The sequence below is a fragment of the Ophidiomyces ophidiicola genome (genome assembly GCF_022830035.1).
Source record: "Ophidiomyces ophidiicola strain CBS 122913 chromosome Unknown scaffold_21, whole genome shotgun sequence".
NCBI classification, from domain to species: Eukaryota; Fungi; Ascomycota; class Eurotiomycetes; order Onygenales; family Onygenaceae; genus Ophidiomyces; species Ophidiomyces ophidiicola.
This window is the reverse complement of record NW_026054661.1, coordinates 12,495-37,223: the sequence shown is the minus strand read 5'-3', so window position 1 is coordinate 37,223 and position 24,729 is coordinate 12,495. Positions and strand designations below refer to the sequence as shown.

Sequence of the window (24,729 nt, the reverse complement as noted above, 5' to 3'; positions counted from 1 at the left end):
CCCCAAGATCAGCCAGGTTCGGTTAGCATGCCCGATAGATCTCAAAGTGTCGACACGATCGCTGGCGTCAAGCCCCCAATTCTGTCGACTTTGAATTCTCTTTGAGCTGATTTTTGGATAAGCAGTAAGATCGGATTACAAGTGGCCCGCTGGCTACATTATCCATTAGTTCTAGAACTCTTGGGTGATTATTTTCTTGGGCGCGAGTGGAGTGCTTCATGGCCGCTTCAACACCTCCTCTTACGCTGTGGCGGGCGGTTCCTAGCCAGCCAATTGGAGCGTAGAGATGGGCGGCGATTGATGAGTAATCAGACACGTGGATGGCTTACAGAAGCACGATGTCGTTTTGGCCAATCAAAGCGGTAGAATTGTCATAATTGGCTGTGTTGGAAATCAGGGCAAGGGCTTTCTTCGCACGTGATAAGGTGCCAAATCCATAACCATTCTCAGCAGTGCCGTATGCGGCATGCCGGGCGCGTATGCAGGCATACACCTGCGACGTCACAAGACTAGAATTGACTTGGCCCAGGGATCTCTCCGGGTTTCGTCCCGGCGCTTCGAGTGACGTACTCCGAATGACGTATGGAGTATGGAATGCCCTCCGTGTTCCTCATTCAGAAAACGTCGACGAGGGGTAATGTACTCCGTACGGAGTACCTGAATGGCGTCTACCATAACCACAGACCTGCCAGCCGGAGGCATCCAAGCTATTTATACAACTACAGGAAGGTGGGTGGAAATGGAGAAGATAGGCGCCGGGTTTGCTGGATGAAACACACCACAGGCTCCACAAAACAGACTTGCGAAAAGCAAGCTCGCGACTCAATACCCGGATATTTGGCTGGGCTTGGGTTCGAGCGTCCAAAAATATCAGTGGCCAGCTCCAATAATGGCTCAGTATTCCACCTGCCACCCCGAATTAGACCTCTCATGTTGCCCCTGGCAATGGCATTTCCCGATGGCACCAAGAACAGAGCTGAGCGGCTGGATGTTCCCAAAACGCCGTAGCCTCCATCACGCCGGTTGGTAGTGTTTCAGTCGAGACGGGGCGTAGGATGTTTGTCAGCAGCACCGGAGGTTGTTCCTTGAGGGTCTCCTGCTCCGCCGCAGCGCGCTGGGGAGGGTGAAAGACAGCGCACCGCACAACGCCACTTGCCGTTCTATTCTTGCTGCACAGCTCGTGACCGGTCGGGATGGCAGCACGGGGTGGCCGGCGGCTTCTCGCGATGGTGCGCACCCAGGTGGACGGGCCAGCGCGACACCAGCGTGCCCGGCCGTGTTACTTCGGCAACGGCGTTGGCGCGCCACCCCACAGGTAGCACCAAGCAGAATTACTACTAGCAGCAACGGCGAGCGCCCTCCACTCCACCAGTCACATGCATAAGGCACTGGGACGCACGACAGCCCGCGCAGAGCCCACGCGGGACCGGGCTTGCTTGCGTGCTGCAGGAAGCTGTCCGCCAGGAGACGATAATTCATTCAGAGGAGCTGATTGCCCATCAGCCCTACGCAGCAAACAGAGCAAACAGCACGAGGACGAGCGGCGGGGCGCGCTCGGCAGCCTTGGCCAATGGGCGGCCGGGCTAGCTGTCATGTGGCGGGGCCCGGCAAAGCTTGCCTGGGCAGCGGCCAATCAGCGGGCGGGGAGCCCATGCGGCTGGGCAAGCATCGCAGGAGCAAGCAGAGGCTGCGAAGAATCCCGCCGGATGCGAGCCTCGCCTGCGGGATGCGATACGATGTGACGGCGCCGGTCGCTAGCTATCGCGCACCGTGGTGGTGTTCGTCGTCGTGGTCGCGCGCACCTTGGGCGGACGGGCTGGCCGTCGCAGCCACCATCGACCACCACGTTTCCGCGCAAGCCTGTGGTTGCAGCAGGTAACGTCCGCTGCAGGCTGGGCAGCTGGGCCATGTTGGGTTAGGGTGGGTTGGCTGGTGGCCGGGAGCCTTGCGATCCCAGACAATCCGCGCAAGACGAAGGCTGGGGCCGGTGGGCGGGTGGTGTCTCGCGCCATGACTCGGCCAGCCTCCTTCGTGTGAGCGATCAACACGGCCTCCACCAAGTGGGCCCGCAACACGCACGCCTTTCGCTTCGTGTTTTAAAAGACCTCCTGGGCCTCGCGGTGGATTTCCTTCTTCCCATCTGCCTTCTGTACTCCCTGGCTGCTGTTTGCTTTCTTTCACTCGTTAAAACAAACCTGCAGCTCGATCACTGCTGCGTGCCTGTACTACTAGCTCCGTACCCTCTTCCACTTGCACGCCTTGATACCTCAGAGCTCCATCTATACATACAACCGCCATCATGAAGCTTAGCGCTTCGGCTGCTGCGGCCTTGCTGGGTGCACCACTACTCGTGGCTGCTCAGACCTTCACTGATTGCAACCCGCTGCAAAAATGTATGTTCTTGCAGCTCCCTGCTTGCTGTCTTTGCTAACCTACGGCCGCTGCAGCCTGCCCCCCAAACCCCGCCCTCAGCGGAACCGGCAACTTCGACTTCACAAAAGGCGCCTCGGATCGATTCACCTTCGCTGGTGGCACGCCAACCTACAATGGAGAAGGCGTCTCGTTGACGGTCGCTAAGCAGGGCGACAACCCTCGCATTCAATCCAAGTTCTACATGATGTTTGGTTATGTCGAGGTGACGATGAAGGCAGCGCCAGGCAAAGGTATCGTCAGCAGCGTCGTTCTGCAGTCGGACTGTTTGGATGAGATCGATTGGGAATGGCTTGGTGGAAACGATGGTCAGGTTCAGACCAACTTCTTTGGCCAGGGCAAAACCGCTACCTACGACCGTTCCGCCTCACATCCAAACCCAAACAACCAGAAGGCCTTCCACAAATACACTATCGACTGGACCAAAGATCGCATTCAGTTTGGCATTGATGGCGCCATAATCCGTACCATAACTCCAAATGATGCCAACGCTAAAGGCCAGTACCCCCAGACGCCCATGCATCTCAGAGTTGGCTCTTGGGCGGGAGGAGACCCAAACAACAAGCCTGGAACAATTGGTGAGTAATAAGTTGGCCCTTAGAATATCAATTCGAATACGGCCTAACTATCAATCTTCTATCAGAATGGGCTGGTGGTTTGACCGACTACAAGGCCGGCCCGTACACTATGCTCGTTCAGAGCGTCAAGATGACCGACTACTCCACAGGTACACAGTATACTTACAGTGACAAGACTGGCACCTGGCAATCTATTCGTGCCCAAGATGGCAAGATTTCTGGCTCTGGAACCCCTGGTTCTGGTCCACAGGTACAGAACTCCGTTCCCCCAGCTGAGGCTTCCATCAAGCCCTCTCAAGGTACGACCGGAGGATCATGGGTCATTCCCCGCCCTGTTCCCACCACCACGCAATCATCAATAACAGGAGTAGCAGGGGTCCCCAGTGGCTGGCTAGTCACCGATAATGGGAGACCCTCAGCGCCGAGCACGGCTTCTGTGAGTGAGCAAACCCCCGTTTTGTTTTGACCTGTGCTTCTACTTGAACAATTGGCTAATACACGACTTCGTTGTACTCGGTGCAGCCACCTTCCCTTTCTACCTCGCGACCCTCGCTTTTGCCTTCGGCTTCAGCTGCATCTGGCGCCCCTAATGCCACAAACACTCGTCCAGCCATTTCTCCCAGCCGTAATGCTACAAGCGTCACCACCCCCACCCGCCCAACCAACCCACCCGCCACCGTGGCCCCCGGAAACGCTGCCTCACACGTTTCAGGCCCATACTCCGGGCTCGTTGCCCTCATCGGCTTATCGGCGATTTTTGCCTTCTTTTAAACAAAAAGGAGTAGACGACCGACGTCTGACACGCTGAGAAAAAAAGCAAAAAAAAACTCTACCCACCCCCGGGTTGTACAGTTTCGATGATGTGCACAGGTTTACATAAGGGGATGATTGGGATATCCAAATATATCTAGGAATATTTTCGGAGTTTGGTTCAGGATCAGGCGGGTCGGAACAAATGTTTTTGTCGGAGATATGAATGGCCATCGGCTGCTTTACACGATATTTTTTTTTTCTCTTTTTTTCTTTCTTACTGGGAAAGGGGGGGAGGTTATTTCATATCGGTTGAGCAAGCTTGATCGGCTTCCCAACACAATCTTATGACTGTTATGGGGTGAAGACGGCCATATTCTATGACTCCGACATGTTTTGTACTACATTTCAATAATTTTGTAATGAAAACGTAGAACGTGTAAAATATAGCATATGATTCTCTTTTGATTTTCTCACTATTCTGAATGGCGGATAAACAAACTCCCTAGCACTTAGTTTTAGGGATAACAGCCCCTGAAACCCCCCACCTTCAATCTGGCAGGGCCCTGGGCAGGTTCATCGGAGATTTGATAAACGTCACCAGGAAGCCAAAATAATCTAACATCCGCCCTACAAAGTCAAAACGAGTTTATTCTGGTCGTGGATACATGCAAATGCGCGGCGTATCTCTGGTCTAATAGCCAATTGATTAGTTAGTTTATACTCCGGAGCTATCCACCCGAAAGGATTGCAGAGCGAAATAGTTATTTAAAAATAATACTCCGTACTCCGTATTCCGTAACGACTCCGTACAGCTCCTTTCTTTGGGCAATTCCCATTCATTTGCCCCCAAACCACTAATCACTAATAACTTCATAAAAAACAAGAACTTACCGGAATATATTCGCAACGCATCTTCTTGCCGCAGCAAGATCCGATCTGCGGGCCGCAGGTCTCGCGCTCTTTGCGGCACTCGGCGCGGGGCGACAACGATGGCGGCTGGGGGGCGGTCGCCGCGGGGCTGGCGACAACGGCGGCTGCACTGATGCTTGTGAGCAGTAGGAGCACGCTTGGCAGCTTCATGGTCTGATGGAGAAGAGGGTTTTTTCTTTTTGTCTTCGTTCCTGAGCTTGGCTGATGGGTAAGTGGGGTGGTTCTCCAGTCTAGTTGTCTTGGTCTGGATAGCTGAAGGACGGATGGGTTCCTGGACGTACCGAGGGAGTTACTTTTTTTTTTGAATGGATTGATTGATTTTAGGCTTGTCTACGATGCTGGGTTGGGTGGGAAGAGGACTTCAGGTGCTCTTATAGCCTGGACTGCCTACATACTTGCGGTGCATGCTCCTAAGGAGTATGCCTTGACATCGCAACCGTTGGCATAACATCTTCTGTGGGTGTCGTGGGACAACGTCTGCTTCTGGCCCCCATATGCTATGCTGTACCAGGGTCGGTCGTGAGAAGATTATGGTCTTGCGGTACGCCGGTAATAATGAAGGCATGTTATACTTTTCTTCCTGCGGATGCCTGATTCATTATTCCTGTGGGAAGGTTACAGTTTTTCCTTATTGGCCCTGTTAAAATATCGCATGCGGGAGCACCCTTAATCGGATCGGTTAATTATTATTGAAAGGGGCTGGCTGCTCTTCGGATAAAAGTCAATGATAATATGTATGGATTCGATACTCATCCTCATTTTGTATATATCAATCCCATGAATTCAGCTGGCTCCAGGATCACTGGCACACTCCTGCCCGTCCCCCTACAGGATGATTGGGTCTCTCCAAATCGCGCCTGATACAAAGAAAACATGAAATGCATACGGAGTACAAGGGGCGAGTTTTAAGGGTCTGGGTGGTGAAACATACACAAACGCCGCCCTTTGTGTGTGGTGTGTGTTGCCTGTGTGCCACGGGTGTGAGAAGATCCCGTCGCACCGTCGCAGAACACGAATTGATACGTGGCTTTGATCTCTGCCTCCCTCGTGTGACGACGGATTCGAGATGGTGTGCATTTGACTACCAATGAACTGCTGCCAATGGTAGCTTTCATTGTTTAAGCACATAACTACTCGGAATGACTAGGCATCGACTATAGATAACCCGAAAGCATATTTGGTATTAGAAGTTTAGCATGCAGCTACGTAGTCTTCATTGATGTAGTTAGAACCAGGTGCGATGCAGATGGTTGATGTTGGTCTATAAGGAAACGGTGCGTTGGCTGCTTGCATGGGTAGAAATTGTGAACAAAAGTAATTCATTTATATACAATCCAAGACAAAAATGTCAAATATACACACGCAGTTTCATCATGCATGTAAATGAACAAGCTCCAAGGCCAATAATCAGTCCTTCTTCACGAAAATACAGTCAAGTCTCTGTCCCGGACTCAAGGTCACATCAAACTTGAAGTCCGGGTCTACCCCGGGCTTCGGTGCCCCCACAGCTACGATCTTGTCAAAGTGTTGCAGAATCCTCGTGACAGTATACCCCATTTCAATAGTGGCAAACTGCTGGCCCAGACAGATTCTCGGCCCGCCATTGAACGGAATAAAATGCCACGGTTTCGGCTGCCATGACGACCAGCGCTCCGGATGGAACTCGTGAGGGTCGAAATACGGTGTGGTCGGCTTCTCGCCTGGCGCGGGCGGCTGCGGGTACAGCTCGCGGCGGCGTTGCATTGACATGGTCGAGTACAGGATGCGAGTGTTGGCCGGGACGCCGACAGGCGAGAGGCCATCTGGTCCTCCGCCACGTGGAAGGGTAGTGTCGACGATGGCGTGGCGGACGTTAAACGGCACGACAGGGTAGAGACGCATGGTTTCATTGAGGACGGAATTGAGGTATTTCATCTCCTTGAGTTCAGCATACGTCGGCTTCCGCTTGCCGCAGACAGTGTCGATTTCTGCGTGGAGTTTCTCGACAACAGCAGGGTGGCGGGACAGTTCGAAAATACAGAAAGCGAGAGTGGCGGCGGTTGTGTCACGGCCAGCCAGTAAGATGGCCACGAGCTGGTCACGAAGAACAACGGGATCGCGGGTAAAGCGGGCAAGGGCGTGAAGGAAGGTATCCTTCTTGGAAAGTTTGTGGTCTAGTTCTTCAGGTGAGAGTGCAAGAACTTGTTGAATATACTGCTGGATGAAAGTGTCCATCTTTTTCAAGTTCTCACGGAACAGTTTGCGTGACATAAACGTATTTAGCGGCCTAAGAAGAAATATGAGTTTTTTGCAGAGGGCATAGATAGTAAGACAAGGAAATATACATACCCGGCTCTAAATAGAACAGCCTGGCGATGGAGCACGTATTGGAACGATTCGGCGAATACAGTCTTCGGGTTGTCCAAGCTGTCAACACTTTGGCCCATAAGATAATCGGTCGCTGCATCCAGAGTAAAGTGGAAGAACAACGGTCCAATATCCACCGTAGTCGAGCCATCACGGTTCGCGCCACCAGCCAATAACGGGATTAGCTTGTGAATATGCTTCTCGAAAATTTCGGTATCGACGATTCGATCTCTGGCGAACATGGGCCGGATCAATTGCCTAGACTTATGCCACATCTCGCCGTCGGTGGCAAAGATACTGTCTCCCAGAAATTCCTTCCACTCTTCATGAAAGCGTTCACCCTTGCCATAGTCAGCGAATTGGCCAGTAAGGACGGCCTTGATGTTCTCTGGGTCGATCGTGAAAACGCTGCGGGCGAAATAATGAAATTTGATTTCCATCGTGGATGGGAGCCCGGGCCCGGTATACGCAACGCGTGGCCGCTGTTCCTCCCAAAATTGAAGATCTCTTTTACTTTTGGCAGCTTTCAATGCTTGGTATATAAAGTCCAGACCTAGCACCAACAGTCAGTGACAACGAAATAGACAGCCCAAAAAACCGATTGCCATACTCAAGGGTAGATATGTCCGTATGCGTGGCGCCTGTGGACCTAGTCTTCGTATCCTCCAGTCGATTCTAAAGTTAATGAAGGACAGAACGGCAAAGCCCAGGCCAATGGCAATCAGAAATGCCTGGCCCAGCGAAAGCCTTGCCAGAAGCTCTTCAATCATCTTGTTCACGATCGTGCGAGTGTCTTAAACGATCTTTCCTGACATACGATAATGCACGTCTAAGAAGCGTGCAGCAGAACGCCTCTCAGCGTAAAAACGTCCAGATTTGACGAGATGGAAATGTCGAAAATATACTCGAGTTGGGCCCAAAAGGAATCGGGCTATCGGATGAAACAGCAGGGCACAAAGCAGTGCCAGGCAGGAGAAATGCAAGAAGGAGCAGCAGTGGCTCGCTGCAGGCCAGCCAGTAACCCAGGAAAAGAGAGAACTCCTGAACACGCTGTTCAAAGAGAAATTGGCCTAGGGGTTTGCGGTTGCGAGGGGCAAATCGAAGGGTCAACCGGCAATTTGCAATTCTCACGGTGTCAGCGGGTCCCAAGGGTGCTTATAAACAACGAACCCGGGAAGAAGAGAACCGCCCGCCAGAGTCAACCGTGTCGCAAGTTCAAACCTGGCATCCAGATTGTTCTTAATAATGGAATGATAATGCAAAGCAACGGGCGGCCCCCCCCAGGTCGATGGGCAGGAGCTAGCCGTTCGATTTACCCCGGCTTCACATGCTTTGCGCTGAGCAACGAGGCCGCGCCGATTCGCCTGCGTTTCGACAGCTAGTTAGTTATCCTTAGGGGCTGGGCAGGCAGGCCTGCGGGCGCATCCATCTAGCCGGCGCCGCGATGCTGCGGTTGAGCGCCAGAACCACCGCACCGGCCGTCACGCCGCGTGCCTGGTCGCCGGAGCACGGCGCATCTTCGCTGCCATGTGTCCAGCAACGCGCCGTCGGCCCGGCCTCGCCGACTTCTTGAGGTTGACAGCAGGCTCCTACGTTGTTTTATATTCTACTCCGAGTACGAATGCGACGGCTTATTCCTGGCTAGACGCGGGGGGCCGGCCAATCAGCAGCGGCGGGCTCACCTCGTATTCGCGATAGTTTCAGTCTCCTCAGTCGGTGAACAGAGATATGTACACTATTCCTCACAATGATGAATGTTGGTGCTGCATCCGCTGCATCGGCAGTCGGAATCAATCCTACAAAAGCCTCAGCGCTCACAGCTCCCCTCCTGCATCAGGCAGTATGTCATCTGTACAAGGCCCGCCCCAATTTTCCTGTCGACCACTGCCCGCTCCCGCCATTCCCCTAGCCGAAACGATGCCCCTTTGATATCAAATCGAGTTCGTGGCCCTTTCCAAAGAACCTCAGCTGCTGCGGCGGCCCGTGGCCAGATCAGTTGGTCCATGTTCACTGGGTCGACGTTCTCACTCCACATATGTGTCTCGCCGCCTTCGATGAGAGGCTGTAGTTTTTCTTGTATGCCCAGTAAAGGGTCGTGCATGTACATGTGTCGCCAGTTTTTGGTCGGCGAGCACCAGTCGGTATACGGTGGCCTAATAATTTCAGAGCCGTTCCGAGGATTGAGGTAAATCCCAACGCCACAATCGAGATACCAGAAGTCGCTGGTGCCAAAAAGAGTACGATATCCCCTATCGAGGACCCTTCTGATGGCTCGGGAGTTTCGCCACGCCTGTACAATCACTGTGTTGTTTCCTGACTCTGAAGACTGAGGCGGGAAAGATAAATCCCAGTCCACGACAAGCTCTTCCCAAACTATTGGTATCAATCCTGCCTTCGCGAGTTTCTCACATACCCGGGTGATCAAACTCTGTACTAGAGGCTTAAGCACAGTCCTCTGGCTAGAACTTATGGATTTTTCCAACATGTAGCTTTCAAGATTGAACTCGTCCCCTCCGATATGGAAATACTTGGTAAAGGGAGATACACGAGGTAGGATATCATCCATCACTTTGTCGACAAGCTCTCTAGCGGCGGATGAGTTCAGTTTTATCTGCCCGGACGGCGGCTGTTGTGCATACTTCTCCCACAAATTCTCCCCAGAGGCAACAACTAATTCTGGAAAAGCATACCCTATAGATCCCGTATGGCCCGGCATGTCGATCTCCAGGAATGCTGACACGCCTCTTTCAGTGGCATATTGCTGTACCTCTTGCAGGTCCTTTGCTGACCAGATTAGACTGGAGTGGTAAGCACCTTTGGCTGCCAACGCAGGAACTGACGGGATTTCTAGCGGCCAGGATTGGGTATCGGTCGCGTGAATATGAAGTCTGTTCAGTTTCGCAGACTCCATGGCATCGATTGTCCTCTTAACATCACCAGGGGTGATAGGGTTCCGCGCAATGTCGAGATTGAGGCCTCGATGGGGCCATTTGGGTTTATCTGAGATGGCTATTGGGGCATATGGGGAATATTTACCGGAGCCAGACGAATGTGCGTAAAAGAGCTGAGCGAAGGTTTGCAAAGCGCGCAGTGTTCCGATCGGCGACTTTGTCGAGATACTCGCACTTCCGTCCCCAGTTATCTTGATTTGATAGCTTTCATCGCCATGAATGAAATCCCGAACATGGCTTCTATTGCCTCCTAATGATTGCTCGCTGATGACAACCTCCCTAATGATTCGCTTGCTAGCTTGTGGTGATGGTTCAAAAGCCCGGTTGCGAGGGTGAAATTTCCAGGGTACAAACTTCATGGTCTGAAGCTGCTTCGTAGTTCGCTGGATGGCTTTCTTGACTATGTCCTCAACCGGTGCCGCTGGACTGTGACTGGAGTTTCTCTGAAGTTCTGACCGCACCACATACTGAAGCCTTTTGGAAACTGTTGCGTTTCCTGACGAGCCCCTTGGGTGGTAAGCAAAATGCACGTCTGGTGACAACCACACCACCTCGTTCCCATGGGTATACTGTTCTGGTTCTGGCCATAGTGCTTGGCTTAGACCGGCCAGGAGGAAACTGGATAAGAGAAGGACTTGCATTTTTGCAGTCTGGTTTTGTAGTACCAGCAACTCTATGTAATGAATGAGAGAAATATTTTCAAAAATGAGATTCGGCCATCGGTGTGAAAGAAGGGCTTAGGCCTCTCGTGAAAAGGCATGGCAGCAAGTCAAGTGCCCCTGCCATGGCTCTTGGGGCGCTCGAGAACGAGCGGGAGGAAGCACTGGAGAACTGCAGCTCCTGCAGGACGAAGAAACGCAGTAAATAAGCTCAGATAGGAACGGTCAGCCACATGGCGGGATGACTAATGCTAATGTCTAGTTAACGGTGAATGACTAAGCGTGTTGTTGCGAAAACGTGAGCTGTGGCTGGTGCTGGGTCGTGTGGCTGCTTCAGAATTCCAACCTGCATCGCAAAACAGCAGCTGTTCACGACGGCGCTGCTGAGCTTCTATCCCGGCCGCCGAGTCTTTTGCGATGGTAACCACTTAACATTCTTATTTTTATCATCTACTACCGCACCCTCCTTTCAAAGCCCCTCAGCTGCGCCCCAGGACCCCGTCTCTACCCCAGTGCCTATATTCCGAATTGATTGCCACCGAACATCCGTCTGTCGCCGAATACCACCACCCCCCTTTTTCGTGATGTCAATCTCCGTTGAGCTGAACACGCCTCTGGCAGAAGCTTTAAATGAGGTCATCCAACCCAAGTTGGTGGAAGTTGGATGGAGCACCGGTGGTGGAGATGACTCGGCCCTCGCCGAATACGTTATCTTGATGCTAGTCAACGGCAAGACACAGGAGCAAATCGCATCGGAGCTGGCGAATGACCTTCTTGGCCTCGGTCCAGATGATACTGAAGCGGTGGACTTTTCAAGATGGTTGTTTGAGCAGGTGGAAGTTTCCCATAAGCGATTGAATGGTGAGCCGGCGGAGCCAGAGCAACCACCCGCAGCTCAGGCTATTCCGTCATTCTCTGACGAGACAAATGGAACGGATGTTATGGCTGCTGATGCTTCGATGAAAATGGATACTGAGATGGGTGATCCGCAATATTTACCCCAGGACTCTTCAATGTACGTATATCATTTTATATCTGATTATCACTATGATCTAAGCCGTTATATTAATTCTGTTTTTCTACGTAGACCTAGTGGCCCTAGAACAATGCGAAATACGAAGCATAATGGAAGAGGGAGGCTTCTCAACCAAATTACGAGAGCCATGGATCGATCCAGCGAGTCCGTCTTACATCGCGTTCGAAACCAGCATGGCACGGAGAGGATCAATACACACCGAGAACCACCTAAAGGCCCCAGGGCATTCCAATCAAGAGGTGGTCGCTCTGGGCCTGGTAGACCCCCCGGAACTATGGGTATGAATGCTGGCATGGCAGCTACGGGAATGGGGGGCAATGGCATGCAAAATATGCCTAATATGATGCAAATGTCCCCCCAGCAACAACTCCAAATGATGGCCTTATTCGAGGAACAGGCTCGCATGATGGCCCAATTCATGCCCGGATTCGTTGCGCCCGCTATCAACCCGGCGTTTCAAAATCCCCAAACACGGCCACAAGGCCGCTCCTTGTTCGATCGTGCTGAAATGCAGTCAGGAAGGAATACCGACTTTCAGAAACGTCACCAGAATGGTCGAAAATTCCAGGATTCGAACATGGATGCGGAAACTAAACCGCAAGAGTCTGCTGACACTCAAATGGGTGACGGGCCAGAGCAAGCTGAATCGCAGGATCGAGGATCGAGTGTTTGTCGTTTTAATCTAAGGTGTACAAATAAAGATTGCCCTTATGCACACCAGTCTCCTGCGGCTCCCGAGGGAACTACTATCGACGTTTCTGACACTTGTTCGTTTGGCGCTGCTTGCAAGAATCGAAAATGTGTTGGCCGACACCCCTCGCCGGCCCAGAAAGCAATACATCAGTCAGAGGAGCTTTGTCGATATTTTCCAAACTGCCAGAACCCCCACTGCCATTTCAAGCATCCTGCCATGCCCCTATGCCGCAATGGTGCGGACTGTTCCATCCCTGGATGCAAATTCACCCATCAACAGATGCCCTGCCGCTACAATCCATGTCTTAACCCTACCTGTCCCTACAAACATGCTGAAGGCCAAAAGGGTGTGTTCTCGGACAAGGTATGGACGGCACATGACTCCGATAAAAATGGACAGCATGTCAGTGAGCGAAAATTCGTGACTGAGGAAGACGGAGAGGAGGAATTGATTAAGCCTAGTCTTCCGCCATCTAGCGAACCTGAGATTGTTACTTGATCTTTTTAAATGACTTAAAAAGGAATGGGTTAGCTACTTTTTAAGAATTGCCTTTGTGCGATAATTTGTGTTTATACTACCATTCGCATCTTCTTTTTGGCATGCGTGGCGTCGATTGGGATGATCGGGGGGAACTAGGGCGGGAAATAGTGAGACGACCTTTTCGAACGGCGTATGGTCCGTGGATTATCTTTAGATACAAATAAGTAATGTACGCTCATGGCTATGATGCTGAGTCTATACTTGACTTTTAGTGGCTTCCTATGTTTTCTGCAATAATGCTGTGGAGGATCAGGAGGGTGCTGGTGCTGGTTGCTTCCTATCACTTCTTACATACGGAGTATAACGGCGTGATCGGGAGGGATCAGCACCGAAGCTACAAAAGTCAATGAAAGCTTGAATTTTAACCACAGAGTAGTTACATAACTACGCAGCGGATTAAAAAACCCCCCCCCAGTCCTCAACGTTCTAGCATTTTAAGATAATTTGCACATTCAATGCGGCTTTAGACAGCTCTCAAATCCTGTTTTACCCTTATCTTGCAATGCGCCCGCGATGTTCGTCCGCCCACGCAGTTGAAGAGCTCTGGCGGTTTGCTCACACCAATAGAATACACACCAGACCATTTTTTGGGTCTTCTAGACGATTGCGCGCCCCATGGCGATCCCAATTTTCATCGACAGCACATAACGAAGCAAAGAATGTGGCGATCATAGGCGGTGGGATTACTGGCCTCTCTACGGCTTACCGACTGTCGAAAGATCCCTTGATCAAAGTCACACTCTTTGAGAGCTCGAATCGATTAGGCGGCTGGATAAGATCTGAGAAGATTGACGTTGGTGACGGCAAATACATTGTTTTTGATGATGGGCCCCGTACTCTTCGCTCGACGCTTTCCGGGGCTCTGGCGACATTGGAGCTGGTAAGCTTTCGTCGTTCGAATTGCCCTCTATTTTGCTACTCCAAAGTAACTGATAATAAGGCTTTTCGATTTTAGATAAAAGACCTAGATCTTCAAAAGGAAATACTTCGAACCAGCATCCACGATGCCGCCTCGCGCAATCGTTATATCTACTACCCGGACCATCTTGTTCGGCTCCCCGGGCCCCAACCCGGAGCTGGCCTGCTGGTGAACATAATCTCAAATTTCATGAACCTTTTTACAGAACCAGCACTGAAAAATATACCCTTGGCACTGTTGTCTGAGTATTTTGTGCCTAAACGTGACATGAACGTGCGAGACGAGTCTATCGGTGATTTCCTTAGTCGGAGGTTTGGGAAAGACCTCACGGATCACCTCGCATCCGCAGTGATACATGGGATATATGCTGGCGATATATACAAACTCAGCGCACAGTCACTGCTGCCTAAAATATGGTGGTCTGAACTTTCAAAGCGTGGAATTTGTCTTTCGATGCAAGATAACCATTTACCATACGATATATTTCATGGAGGGCGACTAATTCGGAGGGAGAGAGGTATAAAATTCATGTCGGAGCTTTCCACATACATTTCTGGGTCCAGCGTGTTTGCATTGAAGGGTGGAATGGGTCAGCTTGTAGATGCTCTTTCATCGGCACTTAATTCTTCCCCAAACGTTGAAATCAAAACTAATGCAGATGTAAATGAGATGCGTCGAGGAGACTCAGGATGGCAGGTAAGTGAAAGTGTATATCTATGCCTTTATAAGTTTGTGTTTCATACTAAGCTTGTTTAGATCTCAGTCGGCGATACTGCTAGGCAAAACTACAGTCATGTCGTTTCTACTATTCCCTTTCCCAAGCTTCAAGGTCAATTAGGCTCTGACTTTGAGGAAATGGTTGAATTTAAAGACATTGACCTTCACTCTGATGCAGCCACGGTGATGACTGTTAACCTTTATTTCAAATCCTCGAACCTTGTTCCTGTTCATGGCTTTGGCTACTTGATTCCTCGCTCTATACCATTGGAGCAAAACCCCGAACGAGCTCTCGGCGTGGTGTTTATGTCTGATTCCAATATCGGCCAAGACACGGCCAGAGGAACCAAGCTTACTGTCATGCTCGGAGGACACTGGTGGAGCCACTGGGAAGACAGCGAGCTACCCAGCGAAGAAAAAGGTATCGAAATGGCTAGAAAATTACTAAAGCGTCACTTGCAGATTACCGAAGAACCCGTCGTTGCGAGGGCAAAACTGATGAAACAGGCCATACCACAGTATACCGTTGGGCACGCTACTCGCATGGCGGATTTGCATGAGATCCTAATGCAGGAAGCCCCGGGCTTGAAAGTCGCTGGTTCGTGGTTTACAGGTGTTGCAGTGAATGATTGTATACGTGCAGCGAGATTAACCGCGAATTCAATACTTTCTGGGAACGATGAAGAGACAGGTTTAGAGCGATATCTTGATGATAATATAGAGGGCTATGGGGAACCCTCATAGCTTTTGTATACTACTACGCCTGACCATAGAATAGTATTTGAGATCATCCATCCAGGATAAATTGGCCTGGTATTTGGATCAAGCGGGGACGCATCTGTGTATCTGGGAAGCATAGTAAGTAGCTGTGCTCAAAAACCCTTCATCTTTTCTCCTTTGGGCCCTCAAACCAGCTTCGTAGTCTGGAGCCTGCTGCGCCAGCGAAACTTCCATAAGGCTTCATTGCTGCCCCAGGCGAAAGCAGCAACGTCCGATTCCTAGCTTCGATTTCTTCTATTGCAGGTTCAACCATTCGTGATCGCTTATAGATATCTCTAAGCTAAATGCTTCATATTGAATCCCCATCTTCAAGGACCGAATTGTATGGGCGCATGGCGCGGGTAGTATCACGCGGACATCTTCACAGCTCATCTTCCATTTATTTCTATTGAATCGGTAGGTAAGTTTGTCGTCAACTTGTCCCCTTCTGAATCAAAGCCGAGAGCGTTCAGTTGGCGAATCAGCTCGTTGATTTTAATAACTTTTTCAAACTGCTCGGGAAGTAGGCTCTCTCCTTTATCTTTTTTGTCACGTAGCTCACGAGCCTGTTTCAGTTTTTTCTTCAAATTTCGAGCTTTCTTTTCCTTCTCAAGTTCTGGATCAGGGGGGACTTCCGCTTCTTGTTCTCCTTGTTTGCCAGGGCGCGAAGGTGTCTGGTTCATAACATCACCACTCAATGTCTCCTTGTCGGCTGCTTTGTCACTGGAATCATTAGCGGCTTTTGCTCGCTTTTTTGCCTCACGCTTTTTCGCATTCTTCGTACTCGCGGGTGTCGGTAGTTTTGACTCATTGTCATTCAACCCTTCAGCTCCCGGAATCCCACCTTTTTCGCGATGTTTCCATGACTCTGCAGCCCTGTTCTTGTAGAGTTCGACGTCTTCAGGAGGGCGGTAGCCGGGGCGAATGCGGATCTCACGTCGGACAGACCCATCAGCTCGAACAGAAGCAGGGACATGCCGCTCGCCGGTAGTGGCATTAGTGATTATGCCAGAAGATGTAGTGCTGTTGCTGGATGGCATTGTGGGTTGCAGTGATGGTTTTGAGTGCTACTGCCGCCTGTACGGATGAGCATACATGGGCCAACGAAAGCGATCTTTGTTGATGTGTTCAGGCGCAGCAGAGGCAGAAAGCAGCCTGGTCGAGAGAGATGGCTAAGAGAGCCAGCGGCATCCTTAGACAAACCGCTGTTGTGAGTGTCAAATAACAAGGGCGGTCGCTGACCAATCAGAGCGCTCTGAATTCCCGAAAGTGGCCATCAACTTTTGTCTCCGAAGACTTCACGGAAGAGCAAAACAAAGCTCAGACTTTCAGCACCATTCCTTTGCACGTTCTCTCTCTAACAGCCCTGCTCTTGCCCTGCAATTCTTGCTCGCAATGGCCGGAGTAAGTTGCTTGCCCAGTGCCTTGTTTCAGATAAGCTAACCTCACCTTTGGGCATAGATTTCTTCCTCAATCTACAAGTAAGGGACTGTGCAACTTTGCACGCCGATATCCGAACTGCAAGTGATCTTACACCCATCTTAGCACCCTTATTCGACGTAATGCCGTTTTTTTGAGCACGATATTCGTCGGCGCCTTCGCGTTCGAGATGTACGTATATCCTCGGGTTAAGTCGCAATTTAGCCGTAATTCGGATATCTAACAGCCTGCCCTCCAGTGCCTTTGATACAGTCAGCAATAGTGTTTGGGATACTCTTAACAGAGGGGTATTTCCCTATACTTTCGCTCTCACCCGATTCCCAGCTAACTCCAGAACAGCGACAATGGAAGGACATCAAGTCCAGATACCTTAGCCAGGAGGAGGAAGAATAAGCGGATGTCCTAATACTACAAGTTCAACGTCATTTCCAGTGTTATGAATAAACGCTCTTTGTATAGATATGAATTAGAGCCGCTGAATACAGGTATCTCTTCTTTATAGTAAGAAGGCATTTATATGTTCCTATATTGCGGCCGACCCAGGGGTGCCATTACCCTGCGATACACTCCTATTTCGTAATCTAAGTCGTTGAGTGAAGGGCAGCCGCAGCCTGGGATAGTCTTTTGACTGCTCGATAGCTACCCATCTCCGATTGTAATTCACTTGTTTTTGACTGCAATAAACTTCAGTTGGAGTCCATGCGCCTGACTGTGGCGAGTGATGATTAGTTACATAGTTAGTGCTCTGTGGACGAAGCTAATATCATTGGACATTGCATACATCATAGTTGCAAATTATCAACAGAGCTCAAGTCGGTTGTTACATAACGAGTCAACAATTGCTCTTCACTTAGAGAACCTCAACATATGTAACAACTTCCAAGTCCTACTGAAGCAGAAGTCTAGTGCCCTATTCCTTGCCCTGGTTTTGAATCTGGCAGCTATCCCCCTTTGCGTGGCAAGGCACCAGCATTTATTTTGTCTCTTACATCTGCCAACCTTCAACCCCGCCACTCCTCTAGTCACGTTCGTCTTATGGGCTCATTGCCCATCTTAATGATATTTTGCCAGATGCCTGAGCAAACATGAAGCCGCCACAACTTGAGCTAACATTGGGCCGAGCGTTACTCTCCCATCCGACCCGTTACGGGCTCCGCTTCGACACAACTGCAAAGCGCGATCTCCTCCAGCTCCTTTTCCGTTCCTTAACCGGTTTCAACGATGAATACTTGCGCCTCCTATTTCCAGGAGGTTGTCCACGGGGGTTTTGGAGCCTATCCGAAGCTCAAGGTGCAAAGGAAGGTGCTGAATATACCGATGCTGCGCGCGGGAAGCGGTGCGGACATTTATTCAAGGCAGGAGAAGCGCTCTTCCGTTGTGTAACGTGCTCTACTGATGAGACGTGTGCGCTATGCTCCCGATGCTTTAATGCCTCGGATCATACTGGTCATAAGTACAATATTACTGTCTCCGGCGGGCATTCTGGTTGTTGCGATTGCGGAGATGAGGAAGCGTTTCGGTTGCCCGTTAATTGTGCAATCCACACAGATCTAGATGGTAATTCAACAAAAGGCAAGGCATCGTCACAACTTCCTAGCGACCTCTTAGACAGCATACAGACCACAATTGCCCGAGCGTTTGATTACTTCTGCGATGTTATCTCCTGCTCACCCGAACAGCTCAGGCTCCCGAAAACCGAGGAAAATATTAGACAAGATGAGACAACATCACGGTTATCTGCAGGATGGTATGGTGGGGCGGACCCTGAAGAAGAGGAGCCCGAATTCGCACTTGTTCTTTGGAACGATGAGAAACACACTATCTCCGAAGTTAAACAACAAGTCGCCCGGGCTTGTAGGGAGAGCTCTCAATTTGGCCAGGATAAAGCTATGGAAACGAATGATTTTGGAAGAAGCGTGGTGAAATATACTAAGGACCTCACGAGTCTACTACGAGTTTCAAGTGTTATCGAGCAGATTAGGATTACGGTTACCGTTAGGTCCTCTAGAGATACATATCGAGAGCAGATGTGTGGAGCGATTATCGAATGGTTCTCCGATATTTCTGGATGTTATATTGAGAACGATAGCCATATTCTCAGGCAAACCATCTGTGAACAAATGCTCAGCCCCTGGAGAGCAGGTAGCCGGGCCTCCAATCTTAATATCGGAATGCAGGGTATTGATGATCATTCGCGCGAAGAACGGAAAACATATCATGCGGTTATTGGTATCACACCAACACAAACTCAGATTATTACTACAGCAGAATTTGATGTGGTAGAAACCACGGACGATGATCCAAATGAAGGAGGGAATGACGAAGACGTGGATGAATATGACGAAGAAGAAATTGAAGCTGACGAGGAGGGTGAGGGTGAAGATGAAGATATGAATGATATTTCAATGCTTATTGCTGCCGATGCCAGGGCAATACGGGAAGATTCTGACATTGACATGAACACGGAAGATGATCTCGAAACAGGAGAAGAAACATTTGCCAGTTATCCACCTCCTCCTCTACCTCCACCCCAAACGCGAGAGGAAGAACGCGTCGCTTCTGAAATAGCCACAGCCTTAATTAACAACGGTACCTATGGATTCTGGTCTGCTGAAAACACCCCACAAGCTGCCGAAGATACGGAAGCGCCAGCAGAACATAGGGAGTTAAGGAGTCGGCCACATGGGGAGAGTCAAGATGCATGTGCCTCAAATACCATCAAAATCCCCAAGACGCCGGGCTCCCGAGCCAAAAAGTTACCTAAGCCAATACCATATTGGGAGATAAAACCCTCTGGTTATCATGACCATAACGTGGGTCCATATGAGGATCTCAAGCGGCGCACCAGGCTTGACTGGTTGATATTATATGATCTACGACTGTGGAAGAAGATACGGATAGATGCCAGGAATCTTTGTTTGGGCACCGTTATCAATGTTCCGGAGTTCAAGCGAATTCTTGGGCTTCGCTTTTCAGTCTTATACACGGCGCTCGCACAACTTTACCTGATCGCAGATCGAGAACCCGACCATTCTATTATCAATCTCTCGTTGCAGCTTGTGACAACCCCGTCCATAACGGAAGAAGTGATCGAGCGAGGAAATTTTCTCACCAACATCATGGCTATTCTATACACATTTCTTACTACACGACAAGTTGGAGAAGCCCGAGATGTGAACCCATCCGTCACACTTGCAATGGATTCTGCCTCTATTACCAATCGTCGACTGTATCATTTCTTCTTTGATTTGCGTTATCTCCTATCCTCGGAGCAGGTGCAGCGCCGCATTCGTGTTGAGCGGCAGTACCTTTTACAATTCCTCGACCTCATTAAACTTCCTCAGGGTATCTGCCCAAATGAACGAGCTGTTGGAGAACATGTGGAATACGAAACGGATTCCTGGATTAGCGCATCCCTTTTAATGAGAGAAATAAACCGTCTCTGTCGCTTATTCTGTGAAGCGTTCCAGCCCGAGAAGCTTCAAGAGGGCCAAATACATCTCGCGGAGGCCATTGTAGCAGCAAGTGTCTCCACAATGGCCAACTCCATCGGCATTGAAAGGAAACGATTTGATCAAGCTGAAGTTAAGGAGCTTACACGGTTCAAATCTGTATCATATACTACATTCGAAATCGATGCCTTTGAGAATGTTGCGCGTCACCGGATTGTTGATTTCGTTGTTGAACAGGGCTCAATGAGCTTCCATCATCCCCTCCACTACACACTCTCATGGCTTTTGGAGTGCGGCAGGGTACTTTCTGCGGAAATGGTCAGAGAACTATTGTTGAAAGCCGCTGAACTCTCGAAAAAGAAGTTCATCAACACACCCGCCCAACATTTTGACAATGACGATATCCTACTTGCAATGTTTGATTATCCATTACGGGTTTGTGCGTGGCTTGCTCAACTGAAGGCTGGCATGTGGGTTCGAAACGGACTCAGCCTTCGTCATCAAATGGGCCAATACCGCTCTGTTCTATCGCGTGACGTGTCATACTATCGAAACATTTTTATGATCCAAGCCGCGATGGTAATTTGTGACCCAAGTCGGTTTTTAGCTACGATATCTGATAGATACGGAATGTCAGATTGGATGAAAGGAGCTTATACAACTCGTCCAAACTACGATGATGCCCAACACATCGATGTTGCGGAAGAATTTATCCATCTTTTAATAATGTTAATCACTGAGCGCACAGCACTATTACCACTTGAAAATGAGCTAGTGTTACAACGTGATATATTCAGAAGGGATATTGCACATGCACTTTGCTTCAAAGCTCTCTCTTATTCTGAATTATTAAATCGGGTGAGTGAGAAAGTATCAGATGCTGAAGATTTTCAGGATGTACTTGGTGAAGTGGCAAATTTTAGACCGCCAGATGGGCTGAATGACTCTGGAATCTTTGAACTAAAACCAGAGTACATTGATTATATTGACCCTTATGCTGCACATTACAGCAAGAGCCAAAGGGATGAGGCGGAAAATATTTTTAAGGAGTGGATGGCGAAGAAAACTGGTAAAAATGCGGCGAGCATCGTCTTCGAGCCAAAATTAAAACCTCTGTCAAGCGGCCTTTTCTCAAAACTAAGCGATTTCTCGCAAACACCTTTGTTTGCTCAGATTATAAATCATTGCCTTGAATATTGTCTAATGTTCAAAATATGCACACCTGGTGTCACAGTGACGAGGGTAGAGACCCTACTTCATATGGTCTTACATCTATTCCTCCTTGCAGTGATGGAGGACTCATCTAAGGAAGAGAATGGGTCAACAGACGCCGTCTCCCAATCATTTGTTTTCCATTCCCTTTGCCGAAAGAGAAATACACTGCTTGGTGATTTGACTACTGTTAGCTTACTTCAACACATTTCTACGGTGGCCGAGTTCGAGTCTTGTGGATCAAAAATATGCCATATTTTGAAACGACTCTGGCAAAAACGGCCAAAGACCTATGCCACTGCAACAGAGGGACTGAAGTTTCCATATGACAAAATCCAATCCCCTTCGCCTGCTCCTGGCGCGGAGAGTGAGTTGGAGTTGAAGAAAAAACGCGCACTAGACCGGCAAGCAAAGATAATGGCTCAGTTTCAGCAGCAACAGCAGAATTTTATGAACAGTCAAAGTAATATTGATTGGGGCGAAGAAGACCTTAGCGCGGATGAAAAACCGTCGATACCCAACTCCACGGAGGCAAAGTTATGGAGATACCCCACAGGAAATTGTATTTTGTGTCAGGAGGAAACCAACGACTCCAGACTGTATGGAACATTTGCCCTTTTGACGGAAAGTGCACTGTTTAGACAAACCGACTTGGCCGACCTGAGTTATGTGAGAGAGGCCATAAATTGTCCTTTAAGTTTAGACAGATCAGCAGATACTATTCGGCCATTCGGTGTAGCAAGTGAAAATCGTGAAAAAGTACGCCGATTGGACTCAACTGGGGGAGTTGTTATATCTGAAAAGCAGGGCCTTGGCCGTGGCTTCTCTCCAAATAACGTTGCTGCAGCTCCCATAATGACAGGCTGCGGGCACATAATGCATTATTCTTGTTTTGAGACCTACTGGGGTGCGACTCATAGGCGTCATAGCCATCAGGTTGCTCGAAATCACCCCGAACGAATATCATTGAATGAGTTTGTTTGCCCTCTCTGCAAGGCATTAGGCAATGCGTTTCTGCCCATAATTTGGAAGGGTAAAGAAGAATGTTATCCAAGTGTTTTGGTTACAGGCCAACCCATCGGGGACTTCCTCGATGGCCAGCTTGTCCAATCTATTTCTCGATTTCGACACCACGCGCTTATCATGGATAGTGATAAGCTTCACCCGTCTGGGTACCAACATCTCTTTGTTGATTATGTCGAGAAAAATGTTATAGCCCCATTAGCGAGTAAAGTTGAACAGCTCATCACACCGTCCTTTCCACCGTCGGTTCTTCCACCACCTCCGAGAATGCTAATGCCCGGTTTATATCCTTCAGGAGACGACCCAATTCCTAGCCCATTATATCATGTCTTAGCGCAAACTGAATCTCCTGTATCCGACCTTGTCACTATTTATAGGAGGCTACGAGAAACCTTCCGTGTGAATAAGATCCCATCCCGCTTTGGGTATCAGCAAAGTACAATTGTAGCAGACGATTTAATCCACACGGATAGTCTAATAAAAACATTTGGATCGTCCATCTCCGGCGTGGAGATTTCCCAGAGGGGTGTGGGGTGCGAATTGGGAGCAACACTACTCAGTACTATCCCTCAGATTACTTTAACACATTTACGTATCCTCTCGGAGACGGCACTATCATATGCCGCTATAGGCGGCCTCAACATTAACCTGGGAAACAAGACCGTTTATGAATTCCGCGATATGCATCGCAGGAAGTTATGTCAGCTTTTCTTAGGCCACCGGGGGATCACAGGACTTGCAAGCCTTGCCAGTGAAAACAAATCTATTGAACCGCTATTTTCGACGGATACCTTTATCTTCCTTGCTGAATGCTCACTATGTTTAGTACGAGTGCTAAACATCGATATTCTTCACATGATTCATATTTGCTACGTCGCCGAAATTGTCAAGACAGCGCTCAGTTTCATCATCCATCCTGAAGGGTTGATAAGTAACCTAGCATTTCACAAGGACGGGATGAGCGAACAGGAGGATGCAACTGGGCAAATTGACTCTTCTCGCGGTTTTATTGATTGGATTGTGGCAACCTATCGGGCTTCTGCCCCGCGAGATGACCCTATTCTCAATAGCGCGAAGAGCCCCCTCAATATGAGTAACATTCCCAATAACATTCCAAAAGCATTAAAACTACTCACAGCTAGATACGCACTTCCTTTCCTTCGAAAAGTTGTGATATTGCTTCATGTACAGTATGGAGTCGAATTTCCGAAAACAGGACTTGATCTTGCAGATTTACCTGAGATAGACCGTTTAACAAGCCTTTTACGACTGCCCTCTATCGACCAGATATTCGAGTCTTTTGCAGGAGACCACAACATGAATCCAATGGACCCATTAGCGTGCGGGTGGATTGCTCATTGGAATGTGGCTAGATTAGACCCCAAACCCGAAGTTGGCTATCCATGGACTCCATCACTTCCACACCCAGGCATATTCGAGCTTGTAGGGCTACCGAAGTATTTCGATACGTTATTCGAAGAAGCCAACTCAAAACGCTGCCCAACGACCGGAAAGGAACTGACTGACCCAAGTATTTGCCTTTTCTGCGGGGAGATTTTCTGCTCCCAGGCCGTTTGCTGTGAAGACTCGTCGAGGTTGGGTGGATGTAACAGGCACGTCAAAAAGTAAGTCGTTACCGGTTTTCTCCTCATATTAATTTCTACTGACATGATCGCTTTTAGATGTGGTAAGAATGTTGGTATTTTCATCAATATTCGCAAATGTGCCTTGTTATTCCTGCATAACCAGCACGGTTGCTGGCATTATGCACCCTACCTTGATATTCACGGGGAAGTAGACCTTGGCTTCAGGCATCATAGACCTCTACTCCTTAATCAAAAGCGGTACGATCGACTTGTGCGTGAAGCTTGGCTCACAAACTCTATACCTGCTACAGTGAGCCGAAAACTGGAGTCTGAAATCAACAATGGTGGGTGGGAGACCCAATGAAATTTGAATTCGGAGGCGTCCATTACAGGATTCACTGGTAAAACTGTTTTCTCTTATGATGCATTTAGTTAAACAATGGGTATCAATTATTTAGTATTTCTACAGAAGCATGGGGGTGTTTTGCAGGAGGATTATTGATAACCTACTGAATACATAGTTGCTCGACAAATAAATTCATTCGACAGAATATACTGTATACCTTTTGATAAAGCGAACGAGTTATTGGAACAAGTGGGCTTTTCCTCTACTGAAACATTGAGATTGATTAGTTATATAACATTAGTATAACTAACTACTTGACTAAAACTAAACTCCGGAAAATATATTAATCCCGCCAAAG

At 49.2% G+C, this 24,729-nt stretch overlaps 7 protein-coding genes across 7 annotated transcripts; 4 read left to right on the top strand and 3 right to left on the bottom strand.

Annotated features, from left to right (window-relative positions):
• Nucleotides 1-2,299: 2,299 nt before the first annotated feature.
• Nucleotides 2,300-3,474, top strand: CRH1 (transglycosylase; the record flags this gene model as incomplete). The annotated part of the gene is made up of 3 exons (XM_049253806.1): nucleotides 2,300-2,393; nucleotides 2,448-3,008; nucleotides 3,074-3,474. The coding sequence occupies 3 exons, from the start codon at nucleotides 2,300-2,302 to the stop codon at nucleotides 3,472-3,474; spliced, it is 1,056 nt and encodes a 351-aa protein (XP_049107118.1).
• Nucleotides 3,475-6,098: 2,624 nt separating this feature from the next.
• LOZ57_004765 (uncharacterized protein) lies at nucleotides 6,099-7,807 on the bottom strand (the record flags this gene model as incomplete). Its single annotated transcript, XM_049253805.1, has 3 exons — nucleotides 6,099-6,957; nucleotides 7,020-7,590; nucleotides 7,648-7,807. The coding sequence occupies 3 exons, from the start codon at nucleotides 7,805-7,807 to the stop codon at nucleotides 6,099-6,101; spliced, it is 1,590 nt and encodes a 529-aa protein (XP_049107117.1).
• Nucleotides 7,808-8,844: 1,037 nt separating this feature from the next.
• NAG1_2 (Glucosamine-6-phosphate isomerase (Glucosamine-6-phosphate deaminase) (GNPDA) (GlcN6P deaminase)) lies at nucleotides 8,845-10,629 on the bottom strand (the record flags this gene model as incomplete). Its single annotated transcript, XM_049253804.1, has 1 exon — nucleotides 8,845-10,629. One exon carries the CDS (start codon nucleotides 10,627-10,629, stop codon nucleotides 8,845-8,847), a length of 1,785 nt encoding a protein of 594 aa, XP_049107116.1.
• Nucleotides 10,630-11,231: 602 nt separating this feature from the next.
• LOZ57_004763 (uncharacterized protein) lies at nucleotides 11,232-12,875 on the top strand (the record flags this gene model as incomplete). The annotated part of the gene is made up of 2 exons (XM_049253803.1): nucleotides 11,232-11,662; nucleotides 11,735-12,875. 2 exons carry the CDS (start codon nucleotides 11,232-11,234, stop codon nucleotides 12,873-12,875), a joined length of 1,572 nt encoding a protein of 523 aa, XP_049107115.1.
• Nucleotides 12,876-13,419: 544 nt separating this feature from the next.
• HEM14 (oxygen-dependent protoporphyrinogen oxidase) lies at nucleotides 13,420-15,297 on the top strand (the record flags this gene model as incomplete). The annotated part of the gene is made up of 3 exons (XM_049253802.1): nucleotides 13,420-13,797; nucleotides 13,873-14,532; nucleotides 14,593-15,297. 3 exons carry the CDS (start codon nucleotides 13,420-13,422, stop codon nucleotides 15,295-15,297), a joined length of 1,743 nt encoding a protein of 580 aa, XP_049107114.1.
• Nucleotides 15,298-15,701: 404 nt separating this feature from the next.
• Nucleotides 15,702-16,352, bottom strand: LOZ57_004761 (uncharacterized protein; the record flags this gene model as incomplete). Its single annotated transcript, XM_049253801.1, has 1 exon — nucleotides 15,702-16,352. The coding sequence occupies one exon, from the start codon at nucleotides 16,350-16,352 to the stop codon at nucleotides 15,702-15,704; it is 651 nt and encodes a 216-aa protein (XP_049107113.1).
• A 1,485-nt stretch (nucleotides 16,353-17,837) lies between these two features.
• On the top strand, nucleotides 17,838-24,389 carry UBR1 (E3 ubiquitin-protein ligase ubr1; the record flags this gene model as incomplete). Its single annotated transcript, XM_049253800.1, has 2 exons — nucleotides 17,838-24,064; nucleotides 24,122-24,389. The coding sequence occupies 2 exons, from the start codon at nucleotides 17,838-17,840 to the stop codon at nucleotides 24,387-24,389; spliced, it is 6,495 nt and encodes a 2,164-aa protein (XP_049107112.1).
• Nucleotides 24,390-24,729: the final 340 nt, after the last annotated feature.